Source organism: Petaurus breviceps, unplaced genomic scaffold (assembly GCF_028583685.1).
Source record: "Petaurus breviceps papuanus isolate PSGF00001 unplaced genomic scaffold, PetGlider_PUasm1.0 91133, whole genome shotgun sequence".
Lineage (NCBI taxonomy): Eukaryota > Metazoa > Chordata > Mammalia > Diprotodontia > Petauridae > Petaurus > Petaurus breviceps.
This window is the reverse complement of record NW_027187419.1, coordinates 21,844,858-21,866,726: the sequence shown is the minus strand read 5'-3', so window position 1 is coordinate 21,866,726 and position 21,869 is coordinate 21,844,858. Positions and strand designations below refer to the sequence as shown.

The 21,869-nt window shown below is 37.3% G+C and overlaps 1 protein-coding gene across 1 annotated transcript in view; it reads left to right on the top strand.

Moving 5' to 3' along the window:
• ARHGAP42 (Rho GTPase activating protein 42) overlaps positions 1-21,869 on the top strand; it is a 425,382-nt gene that overhangs the window by 133,761 nt on the left and 269,752 nt on the right. The window contains exon 3 of the mRNA XM_069079700.1: positions 216-277. Coding sequence (XP_068935801.1) covers positions 216-277 — 62 coding nt within the window. The remainder of the gene's footprint in view (positions 1-215; positions 278-21,869) is intronic.

Here is a 21,869-nt window from a genome sequence, read left to right as displayed (position 1 = left end):
ATCCTGTCTTTAGTCAATATTTAGTAACTTTCCATTTCCTTGATTTTTTTACATTTTGTTCTCAATGAAAGAGGCTAATGTTGGAAACACTGTATACGGACTCAGAAAAAGTCTTTTTTTTTGTGTACAGCAACAATGATAATACTCTTTGAAATAAGGCTTTTCTGTATTTTTTAATACAAGAAAACTAATGATTCCTTTTGTTTCCTTTTTAGCTCAGTCATTAAAAGAATTTGCTCGATTACTTATTGCAGTGGAAGAAGAGAGGAGAAGACTGGTATGTATTATTTTCTGCCATTTTGAAATGTAACCACTTGTACAAATTCAGAAATGATGGCATGGATTCTATTTTTTTTTTAATTATTTGGTCAATGATATATGTGGTTTGGCACATTTTACAAAACCTCAGCATCCACATTTGAAGCTCTCACAGTGTATAAATTCCAGAAATAGGCACTTAATAAATTCTGGTTGACTGACCGACTGAAATAAAACAGCATCAAAGAGTAATTGTGGTTGCTAATACATGCAGACATATTTCAGTAGTTTCCATTTTTTAAAAGGATGAAAGCGTGAATATTTTGAAAGTTAGTATCATTGTTATGCAGTTTTTATGTTAATTTTTTCACTGTTTAAAGTTGTCTTTATTTATGTAGCTATAGTACTTGTAGCCATTGTTCTTTTAGTTCTGCTTTGCTCATTTTGTATTACTTTGTACAGGTTTGTATAGGTCTTACCATGCACTTTCAGTCTTTCTTTGTCATTATACCATATACAATTAGTAGTATTCCAGGTCATTCACATATGAGAATTTTCTTAGCTGTTCCCAGCTATTGATTCTGCTTTTTATAAATAATGGTGTTATGATTTTTTTTGGGGGGGGATAGTTAGATCTTTTTGTTAGTAAACCCCTTGTAGTTTATTGATTTTTAGTCTCTGGACACAGGGAAGTAACATTTATTAAGTTAGTTAGAATTGAACTATAGAAGTAGAAAGAAATCTTAGAGATCAGTTATTCTACCTTTGGTTGTTTTGGTACTTTGAAAAATGCCAGTTTCATTGGTGTGGATGCCCATTCTACTGAGGCAGATTATAATTACTCCATGGTTTCATAGATCACTTATTTTTTAGTTGAACAGTCTGTGACATGGTAGCCTACCTTCTGATGGTGAGCTTCTTTGGATTTAAGCTCTTCTTCATATGATAGACACATCATCAGAGCCATGTTGAAAATTGTGATTCTATTTTTTGCTGGCATCTACAAGTCACATTAAATATTGTCTTTTTGGGGGCCTATTCCTCTATTACTTTCCTAAAAGATAACTCTCTAATTCTCACTGGTGAAAATGAAAATTTTTGAAACCCTGATTCCAAAATAGAATGTGAAGGTGGCATAGAGGTAGAGGATTAGTATTAATGGCATGAGCCTGAAGGGTGGTGCTTTTATTTGACTTAGAAGAACACAAGAAAATGTACTTTAATTTGAACCATCATTTGAACTCAGTAAGGTGCTTATTTTCTTTTGTTTTATGTAGATTGATTTTGTGTCTTTTTCTTAAATTTTGTAAAATTTACATAAAAGATATATAAAAATTTTGTAAAAGTAAACATAGAATATCTCTTTTATTAAAGAGCCTAAGTTGTACCGTCTTCTTCTTTGAACATTTTATTAGTAAATGGAATATTTACTTAGTTAATTTTAAAGAATAAAGCAATTTTGGGGAAGGAAATCAGATCAGTAGTTTTGTTTCTCAATATCTTCTCCAGATGAATCCAAGAAAAAATGACTACTGAAGTTTCCATGGAGACAATGCACATAATTCAAAGTGCACCTGGGCAAATGCAGGAAAAAAAAAATCTAATGACTCTTAAGCCAAAAAAAAAAAAATCTGAATTTTTTATGTCAAGCCTATGATATTTTGATTTACTAAGTTGTTATGAACAGCTATGCCATGGCCATTTCTAGCTTCATAACATCTCCTGTCTCTTCTCTCCATTCATATAGTCACTACCACAAGACAGAACTAGTACAAAAAGGAACAGAACTCAGCTTTCAAATATAAACTCTCTTCTCTCCAAATTTCCCTATTACTTTCAAGTACACCATCATCTCCTTGTTACTGAGGCTTGTAATCTCAGTGTCATCTGTGATACCTTACCCACATTCACCCCAAACAACTCATCTTTTTCCCAGTCTTGCTTTTATATTCACAGCCTTTCTCGTATGTGCTCCCTTCTCTACTCACACAGGTACCATCTTGCTATAGGCCTTCATCACTTCACATCTAAACTATTGCCATAGATTTCTGGTTGCTTTCATGGCTCAGTTCTTCCCCTACTGTGGTCCATCTTTGCATTCAGCTATCAAAGTGACCTTCCTTAAGTTTAAGCCTTATGATGTCTCTTCCTTCTCCCTCACCCCATTCATTAAATACCAATGGCTATTGTTACCTTCCCATGACTGTAGGAGTGGTTTCAGAAATCATGGAAATAGTAAATGGAGTCACAAGGCAATTAATTGACATGTTTTTTTTTTTTCTAGGAATGGTACTTATTGATTTGATTACTGTTCTCAGAATAGGAAGTTAGAATGCCAAGGCTACTTGGTGTGATGTGGTAGGAATATGGCCAGAGTGGAGCAGTGGTTAGATGAGGTTGTCTAATTGTAGTTAACTCTCAGCAACCTGTAGAGCATGGCCCCATGGTAACAGCTGGAACTAGAAATCTAATTCAGAAGGGGAGGAAGGGGGAGTTGTGGGGGGCAGATGTGGGCGGAAGCAGCTCTAGCTGCCTTCTCAATAGGGTCACATGCAGGAGGGTGGCTGGGGTCCTGTAATAGGATTATAAGCCCCTTGAGTTCCTAGAACATAGTAGGTACTCATTAAGTGATTATTGAATATTTTATTTCTGTCTCAGTGCAGTTGTGGGTGCCATTTTCTCCACGTGTAGATTGGACCATTTCGTTCATGATCCCTTCAAAGAAGTTGTACCTTCTGTGAATCACAAATGTCTCCATTTTCTTTGTCTTATACACTCAGTAATTTAGCTTGTATTATTATTTTTTAATTGCCATACTAGTTCACAAGTTTCATGAGGACAAAGACTGTGTTCTTTTTCAGCTTTGTGACTTTAATTACAATGATAATATCCCAGAGTTGAAAGGCAGCTTGAATGTCAGCTCTTCCAACCGTAACCAGTAACATGAGATTTCCTCTGTTTTCTTTGAAAACCTGAAGTTTATTCATTGCATATATTGCAAGAATTTATTTACTATATGTAGCAGCAAGCACCCCAGCATCCCCAGGGTGGCTGCTAACACAGGTTCTTAGATCTGCTTTTCTAAAGGAAAGCAACTCAAAATGGGTTAACAAGCTTACTTTAATCAGTCAAACATATATGTCATTTACCTAGTTCAGGGGGAAAAGATCAGCACCCTGAACTTCAGAGAATACAAACAAGTTACAAGCAGAAGTTACAAGAAGACAGAGAAGCAGATCAAGCAGGCAGGCCTCCAACTGTCTGACCATTACATCCATACCTAGTCACAGTTACCAGAGAGGGAAGCACCAACATCTGGGTTTTCAAAGCTGGGGGGCTCAATGGCTGTCTGGAGTCTGGCCTGGTCAAATCACACAACACTTCTCAAAGTGAGCCCCAGAACAAAATCTCACATCAGGTTATATATAGCCTTCTCCTGGCTCAGAGAATGTAACAACCCTCTTGACCCGCTGCCCAATCAAAAAGTATTCCAGAAAAACCAAAGCCACAGACTCCAGCTGTACTTAAGCCTGTCAAAGGGCCTAGGGGCAGGGAACATCTTAAATTCCCATAACACTATAATATTTGATCAAACAGATCTTACCATTCTTCAGTATCTGTGGATAAATAAAATTTGTCTGTTCTTTTGCACTCACCTAACTTTAGAAGAATAAATCAAGCTTAAATCCTTACAAATAACTTCTCAGTAAATTGTTTCATTTAGCTTCACTTGACAGAGGTTTGTTTTGTTTTGTTTTAATGGCAGTTTGAAATGTCAGAAAGTTATTCTAGACTTGAACCCACCTTGGCATTAACAAGTAGTACCTGAAACTATAAATCACATATAACATGTATACTTGCCTCATCTTACCCTTTATTTTTGGGGATATAGCCTAAATTGTTTAAATCCTTTTTATCATTAAAAAAAAAAAAAGGTACAGGGGCAGCTAGATGGTACTGGCCCTGGAGTCAGGAGGACCTGAGTTCAAATATGGCCTCAGACACTTAACACTTACTAGCTGTGTGACCTTGGACAAGTCACTTAACCCCAATTGCCCTACCTCCCCCCCCCTTAAAAAAAGACAAAAAAAAGGCACAGTAAAATTACATTCTCTCCCTCACATTTTGATTTATAAATATAGAAGAAATATAGCTTTTAGATTGAATGTGATGCTTTAGAAGCTAATTCTCCCTAATGTTCTATATTATATGTCTGGAGAAGTCAAGTGTGCCACAGGCTGTGCTAGTCTCTGGGGAGAGGAAGAAAAAAAAAATAAAAAGGAAACCCATGCCGGGCCTCAAGGAACTTGCATTTTATTATTATTATTTTTTAGATTTTTTTTTTTTTTGCTTTTTTGGGGGGAGGGGGATGGTAAAGCAGTTGGGGTTAAGTGACTTGCCCAAGGTCACACGGCTGGTTTTTGTGTTAAGTGTCTGAGGCTGGATTTGAACTCAGGTCCTCCTGACTCCGGGCCGGTGCTCTATTCACTGCGCCACCTAGCTGCCCCTAGGAGCTTGCATTTTTTTATTGACACAAAATAGTGAATGTACAACATCCAAAGCATAAGCAGTTGCAAAACCAAACCAAACAAAAACACAGCAATTGTTGTAAAATATTTCCAACTAGTACTTCAGTCTTGAAAGCTGATTAAGATTACAGGAAAATGCATCTAATTTTCTCTAAATCATTTTAGTGTCTAACCCATATTCATGGTTAGATTCAAGGAAGAGAGGCTAAGAGTTTGAGTACTGCTCCTCAAAGCTGAATTTGCAGTCTTAATTGCCATATTGAATATTGAATCCTAATATTCAATTATCAAGTATTAAAAATCTCTAAACAACACTTGGTGGGGCAGGGTAACATAACCCCTTTAAATGATCATATGTGGATGTTCAGTCTAGGTAACCTGTCAGAGCCTGTGCAGATATGCCACGGTCACATTGAGCCACTCAGTAGGGGAGATGCTTCACCAGCTCCTGAAAACTTCCAGCAGGTTGCTGGGGCAACATAGAGCCACAATTCTATTTTCTCTGCCTACTCTATTATCTTGGGTCTTTTGACCCAACTTGCTTTGTGTTCAATTCTGGAGACGTCTTGGACTTTATCTTCTCAGGTTTATACCTGGTCTTGGTCAATGCTAAATTACTTTTCCTTATTCTTCTCAGTTTGAGAATGAGCTTAACTTTCTAACCATGCTTGAAATCTCCCTTGTACCTACAATTCATACTGACTCAGGTCACCCTCACCGTTCTCCTCTACTGTCTCTCCCACCCCCACCCCCAGAAGAAAATGGTGGGCAGAATATGTTGTCATGAAGTAAGACACGCTGCTTATTACATTTGATTTCTGAAATGTGGCTCCAGTTCCTTTGATCCTCCAGACATTACCTTGAGATAGCACCTTACTTCTTTCATTCCTGGTGCCTTTGAGATATGACATTAAGTTTAGTTATTAAGTGCTTTAGCTTACTGGGGGGAGGTGGGAGATAGGATCAGGAGAGATAGACAGAAACCTTTAACACAAGTGCTCACTTGGAAGAATATTTCAAAGTATCATAGGACAAATGAAATAACTGATGCAATCTGATAACTAGAAATTTTATGAACAGTCAATAACTTATTTCTAGCAATTGTTTTAAAAAAATTAGGGAAGAACACAGAATCATTATGGGGCAGTGAATTGTCTCAAACTAACCTTCAAACACTTGGGGATTTGGAGAATACCAAACACATTTCACTAAGCATTTTCCCATCATTTTGAAACTGGTGTGTATTTCTTATTTCAGAGGAAATTTAATCCATATGTTACTGATTCATTGACACTCAATTTATCAAATTACTGGTTTATGAGAGCAATTTAATCCTCAAGCAACTCTAATAAACCTTTTTAAAATATGTTTTTAAGCCTTATTTTCTTTTAACTTAATGCCACATCTAGCCAGTGCTAAATGAACTTTGAACCTGGAAATGATTAAGTTTGATTTAAACTAAGAATCTATAATGTTGAAGAGAATTTGCAGTAGTTGGTGAATTAAATTCCTTTCCAGTAGCTACAATTTTTCCTTTATTTAAACTTTTGTAATAATTTTTTACAATGTAATTATTGATTCATTAAGTAATGTTGAGATTTAAGCTAGTTACTGCTGTCTACAGTAAATTTAGAAATCATCCAGTTATTTTCATTGTTATAGATAAAGTGTAAATGCTCAATGAGCATATGAATTTTTTATGTCTTTTGGTTGTACATTTAACTTCTGTTGGAAAAAAAAATGTTAGGTATGTGCTAACATACCAGCATTCTTATGCAGTGACTGCTTTATGCCACCTGAATAGTCCAAAGCTGAAAATTCCTTTTAAGAAAGATTGGGGGGAGGGAGGGTGAGAAAGGAAGGAAGGAGGAAATCAGTTGTAGTCTAGACTGAACAGGAAGAGTAGGATTTTTAAACAGGTTTGTTGCATGTTTTTAGACTATTTGGACTTTCATAGGATTCTCTCCTCCACTCCCCACCCCCCACCAAGTACTTTAGGGATTGGACAGAAAAACAATTTTAACATTCACAAAATTACACAGTGTCAGAGTTGGAAGGGAATTGAAAGTCCATTCAATCCAACTGATATTAGAATGAGAATCCCTTTACAGTATACCTCAATAAGTAATCATCCAACCTTTGGGTGAAGACATCTTTTAAGGGGCTGGATCCTTAGACATCATGTACTTTCTGGTACAGTCCCACCCCCAACTTTTTGGTGAATTCTCATTTTTAGAAAAAATTGTTTTGGAGGGGGAAGACAAGGCAATTGGTGTTAAGTGACTTGTCCAAAGTCACACAGCTAGGTAAGTGTCAAGTGTCTGAGGTCAGATTTGAACTCAGGTCCTCCTGACTCCAGGCCAGTGCTCTATTGTACCACCAAGCTGCCCCTGAAATTTTTTCTAAAATTTTACCTAATTCTTCCTTGTCTCAAAATTCTATCTACCAGTTCTCATATGACATGATCCCAAGACCCTTTACCATCCTGGTCAAACTTTCCTCTTAATTCTCTTCAGCTCATAACCCTCAAACAGACAGTGTTCCATATGTGATCTGATCAGAGCATGGTGTAACTAGACTGTCACCTTATAGTGCTGAACAGTATGCCTCTCTTCATGTAGTCTAAAATTGCATTAATATTTTTGGCTACTCTGTTGTACTGATGACTCATTTAACTTGTGTCTACTAAAACTTCAGTACCTTTTTTTTTTTAACACAGAGAAACTGCTATATAGTCAGGTCTTCCCCATCATATGCTTATGAAGTTGATTTTTGGAACCCCAAAACTTGTTGAGGCTAATTTTTGATATCATAGAATTCCAATCTTGGTATTTCAGGGTTTTGGGGGGTGGTTTTCTTTCTTTCCATTTACATTGTTGCTATTATTCACACACATACACACATAAAAGTTTGCTTGGCTCTGCTTATTTTACTTTACATCTGTTTTTATTGTTTTCTCATAGAACATCTTTCATTGCATTCATGTACCAAAATTTGTTTAGCCATTCCCTAGGCAATGACATCTACTTTGTTTCCAGTCCTTTGCTACCATAAAAAGTACTACTATAAATATGTTTTATGTATAAGAATACAAAAGGGAGCTTATTTTAATTACATGAAATCGAAAACTTTTTGCACAAACAAAATTAGTGCATATAGCATAAAAAAACAAGTAGTCAACTGGGAAAAACTAGTTTCTTGGATAATGGTTTGGTGTTCAAAATATACAGTGTGTGTGTGTGTGTGTGTGTGTGTGTGTGTGTGTGTGTGTGCCTTTCTCCAGGGGATAAGTAGTCAAAGGATATAAACAAAGTTCTCAAAAGAAGAATTATATTTTTAATTTTACTTTATTGTTTCATTGTTTCAAGGATCCCTGAGATTATGGGTTCAGTGAAGGGTGTATGTGTATTCCCTTCATTGAAGGAAAATCCCAGGTCATCTATTTTTTTTTTTGAAAGTCACCATGAGTGGTTAGAGATGATTTAAAAAAAATGGAAAACCTGATAATCAGGCTTTTTAAATTTACCTAAGCTAGTCAGGGAGGGGTGGGAATTGATGATAGCAGGGTGAAGAGAAGTCTCTTTGAGTTTTCTAGATTCCATTTTGAGGAGAGAAGACGTGAAGAGAGAAAAACTCTGGAAAGAAGCCAATGTGAATAGAACTGGGAGTCCACTCTTCATTTCAGATTCAAGTGTTAGAACCATTTTGAAAATGTAATGGTCTTTGAGGAAAATTATTTAATTTGTTTTGTCTGCTTTAGGAAACTATAGTGACTAACTGTGCAATCAAAAGCTTTGGGAGGGGTATTAATGGAAATTAATAATTCCTCTTATATCCTAATGGACATAATCGGACTTGATAGATGATGCCAGGGATAGAGTGGGTCCAGAGGTGTAGTGATTATTCGGTCTGATCTTTGTAGGGCACTCCCTTTTAGTCATTTTGCTGTGTGTGTTAACATCTATACCTGTAAAGGAGGAACACCTGTTCCACTGTAATATGGGAGGATTTATATGAATTGATACAAAGTGAACAGAAACAGCAGAATAACTTTTACAATGACTACACCATTATAAAAAACTATGGAAAAAGTTAAGATCTATGATAACACAGTGACCAATCACAACTACAGAAGACTGATGATGAAGAATGCTACCACCCCTTTTCCCCCATCAAGAAGAAATGTGCTTTTTTTTTTCTTTTTGAAGGGGGAAGGCAGGAAAATTGGAGTTAAGTGACTTGCCCAAGGTCACATGGCTAGTAAGTGTTAAGTGTCTGAGGCCAGATTTGAATTCAGGTCCTCCTGACTCCAGGGCTGGTGCTCTACTCACTACGCCACCTAGCCACCTCCCCCCCCTTTTAAAAATTTATTTAAAAAAATTTTTTTTTAGAAATGGGCATTTTCAATCATGACCAAGGCATACATTTGTTTTGCACTAATAAACTTATTTGTTATGAGGAAGGCCCTTTTTTTTTGATGGTGTAGGAGGGAAAAGTTAGTCAATATCATTATACTTTTAAAAAAAGAAGCAAAGAGCAATAGGGAATATTCATAAAAAATTAAACATAGGAGAGCAGAAGTAAAGTTAGAAGGGGGCTTAAGAGCGAGAGAGCCTGGTTCAAACCCTACATTTGTTGCTTATATTGTATGATCCTGAATAAGTCATTTAACTTTTCTGAATCACAGAGAAGCCGGTAAGTTTTATAACTCCTATGTTAAACTTAAAACATACAAACAGATGAACAACCCAAGCTGTACTCAGTGGAGAATCACAATTTCCTATATGGTCCTATTTTTCTGTTATTAGAAATGTTCTTGTTTCTTTCTTTCTTTCTTTTTTGGAGGGGGAAGGTAGGGCAATTGGGATTAAGTGACTTGCCCAAGGTCACACGGCTAGTTTCAGTTGTGTCTGAGGCCACATTTGAACTCAGGTCCTCCTGACTCCAGGGCCGGTGCTGTATTCACTGAACCACCTAGCTGCCCCAGTGTTCTTGTTTCTTGATATTCATCAAATTCATCATAATATAATAATATAGAAAAATATTTTTAAATCTATATTTAGGGTATAGGGGAAATAAAGGAAGATATGGGTGAAATAAATAACATAATTTTGATATTAGTAGAGATAGAAAAAAGATTAGGTGGAATAAAGTTCAGACAATTAGTACATGTCACTCATGTGGTAATATGTTCTATTGATTTACCTTTCTAGAGGCATTAAGGCATCTGTGCTCCTGAGGGGGTGATGTATGTTATGAGTGTGTCTGTGTCCTTCTCATAGGCCTGATGATATTAGATGCTACTTTTTGTCTTTGAGCCTCTCCCCTGCCTTAAGGGCTTTCCAATGCTAATCAGAGCTAGCCAGGACCCTGACATCATGGAAAATTGAGAATTGATTCTTGTTAAAATCGATGCACATGTTGGGAAAGTGGATACATTCCTATTGCAGGCGCAGGGTTTCCTCTTGTAACTGATATCATCCTCGTGGAATTTATGTCATAACTTTAGGCTAGACTGCCAAATTTAAATGTGCACTTCATAGACTCACAAATCACTGAAAAAATTCCCAAGTTGGAGTTAGGAGAGAGCACAGGAACATAGATTTAGAACTGAAAGACTTTAGAGATAATCGAGTCCTGCCTCCAAATTTTGCAGGTAAAGCAGCTGAGGCCCAGAGAGTCTAGGATTTGTCTAAAGTCTCACAACAGCAAGTGATTTCATTCCAATTCCAGATGCTCTTTCACTGAGTATCCCTTTCGAGGGTTGGAGTTTCAGTTCCCATATTTATTATGTGACCTCAGACAAGTCTCTTTAGCCTTAGTCTCTTTCAGCCTTCCTTTCTTCATGTGTCAGATGGGGATAATACTTGTCCCACTTTCCTCAGAGGGTTCTTGTCGGAAAAACACTGCAGACTTTAAAGCACAGGTATCCCAGAAGTCTTAGTGTTGTTTTGAGTTTTAATAGCATAAAACTGCCCTGACTTTTGGGATACCATGTATACCTAGTTTTTAATTTTTCTGTTTTCCCTAGACTTCTTTGTGTGGGATTTGAAATACAACATTAAATAATAATATATAATAACAAAGAATATTAATTATAATATAACAATAAAAATAATAATAAATAAATACAACATTAAAAAATAAGCTAAAATAAGATGCCTGTGATTGTCCCCATATTCTCTACCTTGGGAGGAACCTATGGATGCTGGTTTTGGTACATTAGAGAATGCACACTGGTTTTGGAGGCAGAGGGCTTGAGTGCACATCCTGTCTCTGATACATATTAGCTGTGTGAGTTTAAGCAAGTCACTTAACCTCCTTGGGCCTCAGTTTCCTCATATGTAAAATGAAGGTAATGGACAGTAAACCTCTCCTTTAGCTCTAGTTATGATCCTGTTATCCTGTAAGGTCTGTGATTATTTGAGCTTTTTATACCCTGCTAGAGCTCTTATTGGACTGAAGTCAGGAAGACTCATCTTCCTGAGTTCAAATATGGCCTCAGACTGGCAGTGTGACTCTGGGCAAGTCACTTAACCCTGTTTGCCTTAGTTCGTCATCTTTAAAATAGACTGGAAAAGGAAATGGCAAACCATTCTAGTATCTTTGCCAAGAAAACCTCAAGTAGACTCACAAAGAGTTGTATGCAAAATGAAATGACTGAGCGACAATTCAGAGTCCTTATATTTCCAAAAAGGTTACCTTTTCTTATTCCCACTTAGACCTTTTCTTTCCTTGCCTTTCCTATCCATTCTTGCTTCACAGGCCTAACTCTAAAGTTCCATAATTGCACAGAAGATTGAAATCTTTATTATTATTATTTTGCAAAACCTTGTTTCAAAGTCTTCCACAGTATGGGCTAAGATTTTTCTTTAGTAACCAGAAACACCTTTTCTACATTTCACTGTTAAAAAAAAGAAAAGAAACATTGCCCGTGTTTCATTGTTTTGTTTTGCTATTAACTTTCTGTGTTAGACTTAAATAGGACATTAGGGAAAGTAAAGCTGTATGAAGACATTCACTGCCAATGCTTTTAAACTCTTATGGCCTAGACCAAAGTGGTTGCTGTATTAGAATGTTACTGGAGAATAAACTGGAACTTCTGCTTCAACACAAGCTGTGCCACAAGCCAGCAAAATACCGAAATTCTGTACTATAACCCATACTTGCCCACAGCAGCTTTGGGTCATCAGAAGAGTTGTGGGAAGAGAGGAGGTGGTGGGAGAGGCAGGACATAATGAAAAGGAAGATTTATTTTTTTGTTTATAGGTTTTAAAAAGTAAAGACCTTTTTGATAATAAAAATTTTGCAAGCTTATAAAAATTTGTCATGGACTGCTGGTTGAGCAATAGTGTTGTAAAGGACAGAGTAAAATAATGCCACATTGTTATGGATGATGGGGAAACAACAGCATCTGACATACCACTCTGATGTGTAGGAAAAAGAAACTGAGCCTTTCATTTGAAAGACTTTTTATCTGATAGGGGCAGATTGTTTTATGTATGTATGTATGCATGCATGCATGCATGCATATATCAGAAATAATGTATAGAAGAATCATATATTAAATATTGAAAAAGAATCCCCATCAAAATTATTTTTAAATGATTGTTTTTTCATCAACATGAACTTAAAATTGAAAGAAAATTCACTTGGGTTTCTTTCTTTCTCTTTTTTGGCCTTTTAGATTGGGGAGGGCAGGGCATTTGGGGTTAAGTGACTTGCCCAAGGTCACATGGCTAGTAAGTGTTAAGTGTCCGAGGCTGGATTTGAACTCAGGTTCTCCTGTCTCCAGGGCCAGTGCTTTATTCATTGTGACACCTAGCCGCTCCTTCACTTGGTTTTCTAGAAGAATATAACGAAAGTATAAAAACAGTCACAAGTTTTACAAGTTTTCTTGATGGCTTTGCCTAGATTTATGTTTTGGACATATGCAGCCTGTTCCTTAGGGGTTCTTGGACAAGATGTCCTGTGTTACTTCCAGCCTTGATTTCCATTTGAAATAATGGCCTTGTTATTTTCTAAAAACCTCTTCCTAGTGTGGAAATGGTACTAGGTTCTCATGGACTATGCCAAGAGCACATAATCTCTGGCAGATCTTTCGAAAATGGAAAGACTTAGAGGACTGGCCCAGTTATGGACTGAGTATTTCAATCTGAGGACCAGTCCAGCCGAGTCTGGGGATGCGGAACCCTAGGTTGTCTTCAAGAAAGGTAGTTTTTCAGGCATAGTAACTCCCACAGATCACCTGCTAAATTGTAGAAGTATTTCTGTGAATCTCCAGTGATTCCACTCCAGTGACATAGATGTCTGAAATATTGAAAGGTTCTTCTGGTATGGGAATGATTTTAAGAAATAGTTATACCATTAAACACGTATACTGATAATTACATCTCATTTATAGAGTACTCTAAAGTTTGCATTATGCTTCCCTTAGATTACCTCATTTGTGATTCAAAATAACCTTGTAGAGTAGGTGCTATCCAGGGTGGATTAATTTGCACAGGGGCACACACTTAAGTAATGTCCAAGCCATAATTTGAACCCCGGTGTTTTGTGATTCCCAAATCTAGTACTTGATCCACTGCATCATGATGGTATTCCATGGGTTAAATTTAACATGTATGTAATTGATCTTGGCAAAAGTATTCATGTCTTTTTTCTTTTGAAGAGAAATCCATAGACCTTGGTTTCAGCTGTTTCTAGATTTTAACCATATGGAAGTATGCTGTTTTTGTTTTGTTTTTTTTTTGTTGTATAAACTGAGTTAGAAAGTTTTTTCAAAGTACATTTGAAAATATAAGTTAAGGTAAGAATAATCTTACCTTTTCTTGTAGTGGATTATTTAGTTTTTTATTTTGCTTTGCAGGGAATGGAATGGAAAAAAATAAATTAGAATGTGTTTATTGTATATGTTGTAGAGAGTACAGATCAACCTGTAATAATTTTGACCTGGTCTTCTGTAGCAGAATGAGTCTCTCCACACTCTGCTCCCCCAAATTTAATTTCTTATTCTTCTAGTTTTTAATGTTTCATTCCTTTGCATAAGAAGAATGCTATTGAAAATGAAGGATAAATTTTAATTTTATTGCATATTGTCCATTTAATGAGATGAAGATTAATGGAAAACATATATCAAAGTATTTTTTGGTGAAATTCCTCTTGTGAAGGTTGGAAGTTTCAAAATACAGTAAGTTGTGGGAAGGCACTAGATGGCAGTGAAAATAGAATAGAAAAGAGCCAATGTGTTCAACAGCTATATTTGGGCACAGTAAATATCACAAGAATGAATTATTTGGTTAGGATACTTTCTGCTGTCAAGGTGGTGAAAGGTGCTTCTTAGGAACAGGCACAGATGAGCCTTTTCATACAGTTATTTTCTTTGGGGAGTGGTGGGTAAGGCTAGGGAATAAAATTTGGAAAGGGGCAGCGGTCTGGTAAAGGTTTGGCTTGGTGTTGAAGATAGGTTGTCATAAACTAACCATACTTTCAAAATGGACAAAAGGCACATTTTGCTATCCTTGGGAACAGCCTTGTTTTACCCCTGCCCGAGTCATCAAAGTCAAGTCCACAACATTTATTAAGCTACTAACCATGTGCCAGGCACTGTAATTCCATTCAATCCAAGTGACTGATAGTTGTCACACTGAAAGATTTGGAGTCTGGAAGATATACATTGGATCTTTCTTTAGATGTTTACTAATTTTGTAGTCCCAAACAAGTCACTTAACCTAATTTAGCCTCCTTAAAAAAAATCAGTAGAAACTCATGTTTGAGGGCTGTTATGAGAAGCAACATCCATTCTGTATTTAAAGAGGATATAGGAACTACACTGTATACAAATAATTCAGTCCAGTAGAACATAAATGCGCAGGATAGGTTCAAACAGGATTTTGTGATTAATTAAAAGAGATCGCGGGTAGCTGGATGGTGGTGCTGCTGCTAGGGGTAGTGGGGTGATGGTCAAGAGAGATAGTGAATGAAATAAGATGACTGAGCCGAGCCTTAAAAAAAGAAAAGGATTTCATTAGTAAAGAAGGAAGGAAACAAGCCTTTCTTAAATACCTGCTATATTCCAAGCATTGTGCTAAGGGCTTTACAAATAGTATCTCATTTTATCCTTACAAGTTAAGGATCCCAAGTCTTCAAGGTAGGTAGTACATCATGTCACTTGAGGAAAGACTGTGGGGTGCTGGGGTATGTATCCAATGTCTGCCCTCAGACAGCCACTTCCATCTGTGCCAGCACAAAGCAATTTTACCTTTTAGTACTAGCTATAATTTCACTCTTTCTCCTTGGCTCACTGGTAGAATTGGGGGAGTTGGGATACTCCTTGCTCCCAACTGTCACTCACAGGTTGTCCTCCTTCCTTTTTAACTTGGCAGCCCATCTTCTTTTGAAGTTCATGCTATTGATATCTATTATCCCAACAAAATTCTGGTAACTGTAGTTTGTAGACCTTTAGGACATTCCCCTTCTTTCCTCAATGAGTTCAATACCTCGTTTATAATTTTTCTTTCCTCCTCAACTCCTGCACTTATACTAGAGGACTTCAATATACATATTGATTCTCCCTCAAGTATTTTAACTACTCAATTCTTCAACCTATTCACCTCTCTTGAGCTACTCCTTCACCCCAACCTTAGCCGCACATGAAGGTGGTCATACATTTGATTTTACCATCACATACACATTTACCGCTTCTTAACGTTCAGGAATTCTTCAATCTCCTCATCTAACTATAACCTATTTCCTTTTCACTTCTCCTTCTGACTTCTCTTACAGAACCCTACTCTTCATCTGCACTGTGAACTCTGTTTTTTGAGCCCTCAGTTCTCATCCAGGCCATCTCTCTTGTCTTAATAACCACTGTCTCCTCTTCAGCTTGATTCCTTGGTGAATCAATTCATCTCTATGCTGTCCTCATCTCTTTAATCCCCTGCCCCCTTATTATATTGCTGATTGTGCCCTGTCAAGTCTCACCCTTGAATCACTCCCACTTTTGTCAGTTTTACTCTCACACATGTGCTCCACAGCAAAGGTGGAGAAAATAAGGCAGCCATTATAACCACTACAAATTTCTAATATTTAACCTCAACTGGACCTTCTCTGCTGCCAGGTAATCCTCCCATACCTCCCTTATCAACTCAGTATCCTGCTCTCCACAGAGGCTCTTCTAAACCTTTATATCTCTTCTCAAACCTTCCCTCACTCCCCTTCTCCCTACTCTGTCAGCTGAGAACCTTTCCTCATATTTTGCAGAAAACATTGAGGTTATTAATCATGAGCTCCCTCTTCTCCTATCACTCAGAAGTTCCTTCTTCCACTTTCTCCTCCTTCACTCCTGTCACACATGATGAAATACCTTTACTTCTTAGCAAGGTTAACTTGGTGGTCTGCTAGGTATCATGGTAGATAGAGTCCTGGGCTTGCAGTCAAGAAGACTCATCTTCATTAGTCCAAATCTAGCCTTATGTACTCATTAGCTGTGTGACCCTGGGCAAGACCTTAACCCTAAGTGGGCTAGAGAAGGAAATGGCATACCACTCCAATATCTTTGCCAAGAAAATCCCAGATAGGGTCTTGCAGAGTTGGTCACCCCTGAAATAACTCAGCAACAACAAGGCTAGCTTGTTCTAATACATGCATACATACACACACATACACAAAAGAGATCCATCCACTTAAAAACTTCTCTGGTGTTACTATACTAGTATTTTTATGTCATCATTGGAGACTGTTTTTTATAACCTCATTTGTTACTCCATCCAACTGACTTCTTAATATCTAACTGTGATCTATTTTGTGGTGTTCAACCACACTCAGATGGAACAATTTAACTAATCAGTAAGGCTTTCCCCTAAATTTGCCTATTTATTCTCTTAGCCTTGCTGTTTTTTTTTGTTGGTATTTACTATTTCCCCTAGTCTCTGTCACTTTGCCAGTCCCTTAATTCAGGCCCTTTACCATTCCTCTAGACTATTACTATTCCTCTAGACTAGGTTTCTCTGCCTCCATACATAGTCTGTATCTCCCCTTTAGACTTTACAGTTTAGCTGCCAAAATAATATTCTTATTACACAAATCTAACTGTTATTAGTGGTTTTTAACTTGTTTATAAGATGATATGAACTCCTTAGCTTGTCATTTAAGGCCCTTCCTGTATGGCTCCAACCTACTTTGCCTCACATTACTAACTCTCCATGCTCTGTTTCTTTACCTTTCCCCCACTCAGCCCCACCCATATCCATATACCTGGAGGGCACTCCCTTTGTTCCTTGTCCAAATCTTCCTTTACACACCCAGTAGCTTGGCAAAGTTTTCCAAAAGAGAGAGAGAGAGAGAGACAAAATAACAGGGATTGCAGAAAAGAGTAACATGTATGTATTGTTGATGGTGCTTGTGAATTCATATAGCCCTTTTGGAGCAGTTTGAAACTGTACCCCAGAGTCATTACCCTTTCACCCAGCAATACCACTACTAGGCCTGTGTCACAAAGAGAGAAAAGAAAGAGGAAAAAGAACCCATATGTACAAAACTATAGGACTTCTTTTTGTGGTGACACAATTGTGAGCCAAAGAAGGATTCATCATTGGAGGGTGACTGAACAAATAATGATATATAAGTGTAATGAAATATTATGACTTTCTAAGGAAGTATATAAGGTAGTTTCAGAGAAACATGAAAAGACATATTGACTGACAATCAATGCAGTAAACAGAACCATGAGAACAATTTATACAAAAACAATATTGCAAATACAATCAACTTTCAAAAATAAAAGAACTCTAACCAGGATTCCAGAGGGCCAGTGATGGAGTGTGCTATGGACCATCTGTCAGATGCTGTGAATTCAAGATAGAGGTTGAGACATAACCTTCTTCCCGCCATGACCAGTATTCTCCTTTCCTTTAAAAAAAAAATGAGAAGAAAAAAATACCAGAAAGAATCTTAAATAAATTAGCTTTGGAAGTTACATGTTGATTTTATTATATGCTCAAAAAGGAAAGTAAGCTCTATATAATAGAGATGCACAGTTTCAAGTATAATTCTCTCCTGTTCCATTTGTATGTAGAAGTAGTCATTTTATTTGGTGTTTATTAAATACAGAATAAAAAATAATAGGATAGGTGAGGGGAAACCCTTCTCTTTTACCACTGAATTTGGATATATCTTCCTTCATGAAACCTTCCTCCATCCATATAGTTGAAAATGTTCTCTCCTTACTCATATTTTCCTAGAGTACTTTGTTTGCACCTTTTCCCTCATTACTCTCCTTGTTTCATACTTAATTCCTCATGTTGAGTGCCTTCATTAGATTGTAAACTGATTCACAGAAGGATCTGTGACTTTTTTTTCATCCATAGCAGATAGACACTCAAATGTCTAGTGAATTGAGTAGGCTTCATAATATGTGCTAAACATCCAAAGTGAAAAGACTGAAAAATCAAGTGGAACAGGTATATTGATTAAGTGGAGGTCAGTCAGTAAGTCTCAGCTACAGGTGTTAGTAAGGACAAAGGGCCAAAGATTTAAAAGTGAACAAAAAGGACATCAGATGTTATATCCAGAGAGTGGAAGAGGACAGTTTCTTATCTCCTTATAGACAGGAGTTCAGGGAATGTGTCTAATAAGTCCAGGGAATGTGTGTAGTAAGTAGACAGTACCAGATACCTATCTTCTAGTGAGCAATAAGTCTATGGTTATTCCAATAGTGGAAAGCCAAGGGTCTGTCCTCTTATGTACCAGAATTTAAAGAACTGACAGAACTTTAGCAGCCAAATCCTAAAAATCTGCTTAAAGCAGACAGGAAAGGTAATTGGGGTATTGTGATTAGAAAGCAGTAGGCTGTCTTTTTAACTTTGAGCATGTGCTTCTATTGGGAATTTCATCATTAGATATATAATTACTTAAGTCTGTCAGAGAGAAGGCTCCAAGATAATCCTTTTGTGACTTAATCTTTTCCCATGAGATTATGCTAGATAAAATTTGCCATATGGGGGTGGTGATGTGGGGTTTATACTGTAAGAAGTATAAATAAGAGAAGCAGCTTTAATTCAATAAACATTCATTAAGCACTAATGTTTTAGGTACTATACTAGGTTCTGGGTATACAAACATGAAAAACAACATAGCTAGAGATGTGTAAAGTATATACACGGGAGGAGAGAGTATCTGGAAGGAAGGAATAGATGGTCAAAATATGACTTCTGCTTAAATATCAAGGATGATGAAGCCTAGGAATAGGAATTTGGGCATGATTTTGAAGAGAAAGAGTTGCAAGGGCCTCTGGAGGTGGTGAGGGGTCACTTAATTTAGCTGAAGTTAACTGATTTGCCCAAGATCCCAAAGATAGTACGTAACTAAGATGAGATTTGAACTTAAACTCTCGGACTCCAAATCCATCTCATTCCACTGCAGCCCTGGAACTTGGAGCTAGTGTGGAAGTACTTGAGCAGTGAGTAGCAATGATTATAAATTTTCCTCTCTAGAAACTTAGTGGTAGAGAGTAACAGAACAACAGCATGATCACGTGTTGGGCCACAGGGTTCAAAGGAAAGTGGAGCCAGGGAGAGAGAGGAGGAAGGAGAGAAGAAGAAGGGAAGGAGACAGATTCCTCAGCCATCATAAAGTTCTTAGAGAAGTTTTGATTGGGATCTGATCAGGAGCACAAATAGAATGGTTGGCTTGACCACTTTGAGACCGGAGAAAAGAAACAATATTGATGAGAAAGTATGGTTATGGAGGGAGCTATTGCCAGGTGATGGCTTTAATCTTAGCATAATTTGCTGAGAGAGAAGGGTAGGAGTAAATGTGGATTTTTTGATGAGTAGCCAGTGTTGAGGGGAATTTGATAGAGGTATTCTGAGAATTTGCATACAGTGTTAGGGCTCCAGATGATATTAACTAACACTCATTTGTTGTGGACCCTGCTAGCTCTGTTTCTTAAATTCTCTTCATTTGGATCCAGTGGGTTGTAGTTTATGTGGAATGGGAAATGATGTGAGGTTGTAGTTCAGTGGATTGGGAAAAATGAGAAGAAACAAAGAGAACAATTATGTAAGAAATTCAAGAATGGAAGACTGTCTCCTTGAAATGACTCAATACAGAAATAGGGAATGAGATCCTTCTCAGTTTTGTTCACATGTTCATTGTTGACTCGCATAAAGATCAGTGAATCTGTGGGTTTCATGAAACTGGGAAGGCTAATAGTAATATTGGACATTTATAACTAACATGATATATCATATTGGATATAATTAATGTTAGATCCACAAAGATCTTGACAGCTTAGAACAATGAGGTAGATGATAATTGATAGTAATCAATGTAAAGTCCACCATTAGAGTTTAAAAAAAATCAGCCTCACGAGCACAAAATGAGAGGTGTGGCTAGACAACAGTTTATAGGAAAAAGACCCAAGGGTTTTGGTGTTCTCTAAACTTTATGTGAATCATCAGTCTGATATGGCAGCCAAAAAAAAATCGAATGCAGTCCTAGGTTTCATTAATATAAGCATAATGTTTGGAATGAAGGAGATTATAGGCTTGCTGTACTCTGCTCTGATCTCTCTGGAATATTGGCTTCACTTTTGTGTGCTACCTTTTAGAAAGGACATTGACAGATGGAGCTCAGGAAAAGAAGTGAGTAGGACTGTGAGGGAACTAGAGATGTTTGGAACTGGAGGACACTTGGAAATGTTTAGTCTAGAGGACCAAAAAAAAAAAATACTTGGGGAAAACGGGTGAGGAGAATGTCCAGGCATGATAGCTATCTTGTAGGATTCATAAGGTTGTACTTGATGGGAAAAAAAGCAAAACCCAGAAAAAAACAAAACAAAAAACTTGACTTTTTTGGCCTCCAAGGAGGAATGAGTGGAAGCTACAGAGAGGCCAGTTTTGCTTTAGTTGAAGGAAAACTTCCAAACGATTAGAGCTATCCTAAAGGTAAAGGGTACAGTAAGTTTCTCATCACTGGCAGAAGTTGTATAGAAGCTGGATCAACAGCTGCTTGACATTATAATATCAATCTTATGCAAGATTAGTATATAAGAACTTCACTCTGAGAGTGTGAGCTTCTGTTACTCTATTAAGCCAGAACAGGAGTTGTAGAATGGGAATTTCAGTCAAAGGACTGGAATTCAGGTTAAGTAAGACTAAGTTCAGGGGTGTGTAGAATTTGGTAGGAGATGTAGAAGCACAGGCTGTTGTGATAACAAACTATCAGTTCCAAGATTGTTTTCTTTGTAGAGGCACAGTTTTAGGTGATTATGAAATCAAGGGTTGGGTAGTCCATTTGGATGATGAGTGAAAAGACTAAGCCAGTGTTAAAACATTTTTTTTAAAGGAATTTGGGAGAGTCTACTGGATGACTGAGACAAGAATCTGTACAGGGCATTAGAACTGAATAATATGGTTTTTTAAGGAGAAACTGCTGGATGATGATGGTGGGACAAGGGCTTCAAGTATTACTGAGGATCAAGATCAAAACCCTTTTTCCTGCCTTTGTGGATCAAAGGTCATAAGAATGAGCCCTCACCTCTAGAGGAGAAAGAGTTGTCTAGAAAGGAAGTAGTCAGTGAATTTTGGGAGATGTAAAGAGTGAGAAGGTGGGAGTGATTAAAGATGAAGGGAAATAGGGGCAGCAGAGGACATTATGGAAAGGGACCACAAAGGGAGACAGGACTAGGGAGGATTATAGAGCAGCCTAATATGAGTGAGAGAACAGGGCAAGTGACAAAGGAAAGGGTTTTTTTGTTTTTTTTTTTTGCCTAGACAGGAAGTAGAGCTATACAACTGAGATTCAAGGAGTAGGAATTTGGATTTTGCTTGCTGTAGTGAAGGAGGAATACCAGCTAGGCAGAGATTTGTTGAATTTTTATTGTTGACATGTGGTACCACCCTTATATGAAGCATTCCCCTCTTTCATAGTCCTTTATTAATAACTGCTTCTTCCTGCTTACACTTCACCTAGTACCTTGAATTTATTCTTGTTTTGCTTTATTGATACCTGTTAACCAGCAGGGTTTTGTGTGTGTGTGTGTGTGTGTGTGTGTGTGTGTGTGTGTGTGTGTGTGTGTGT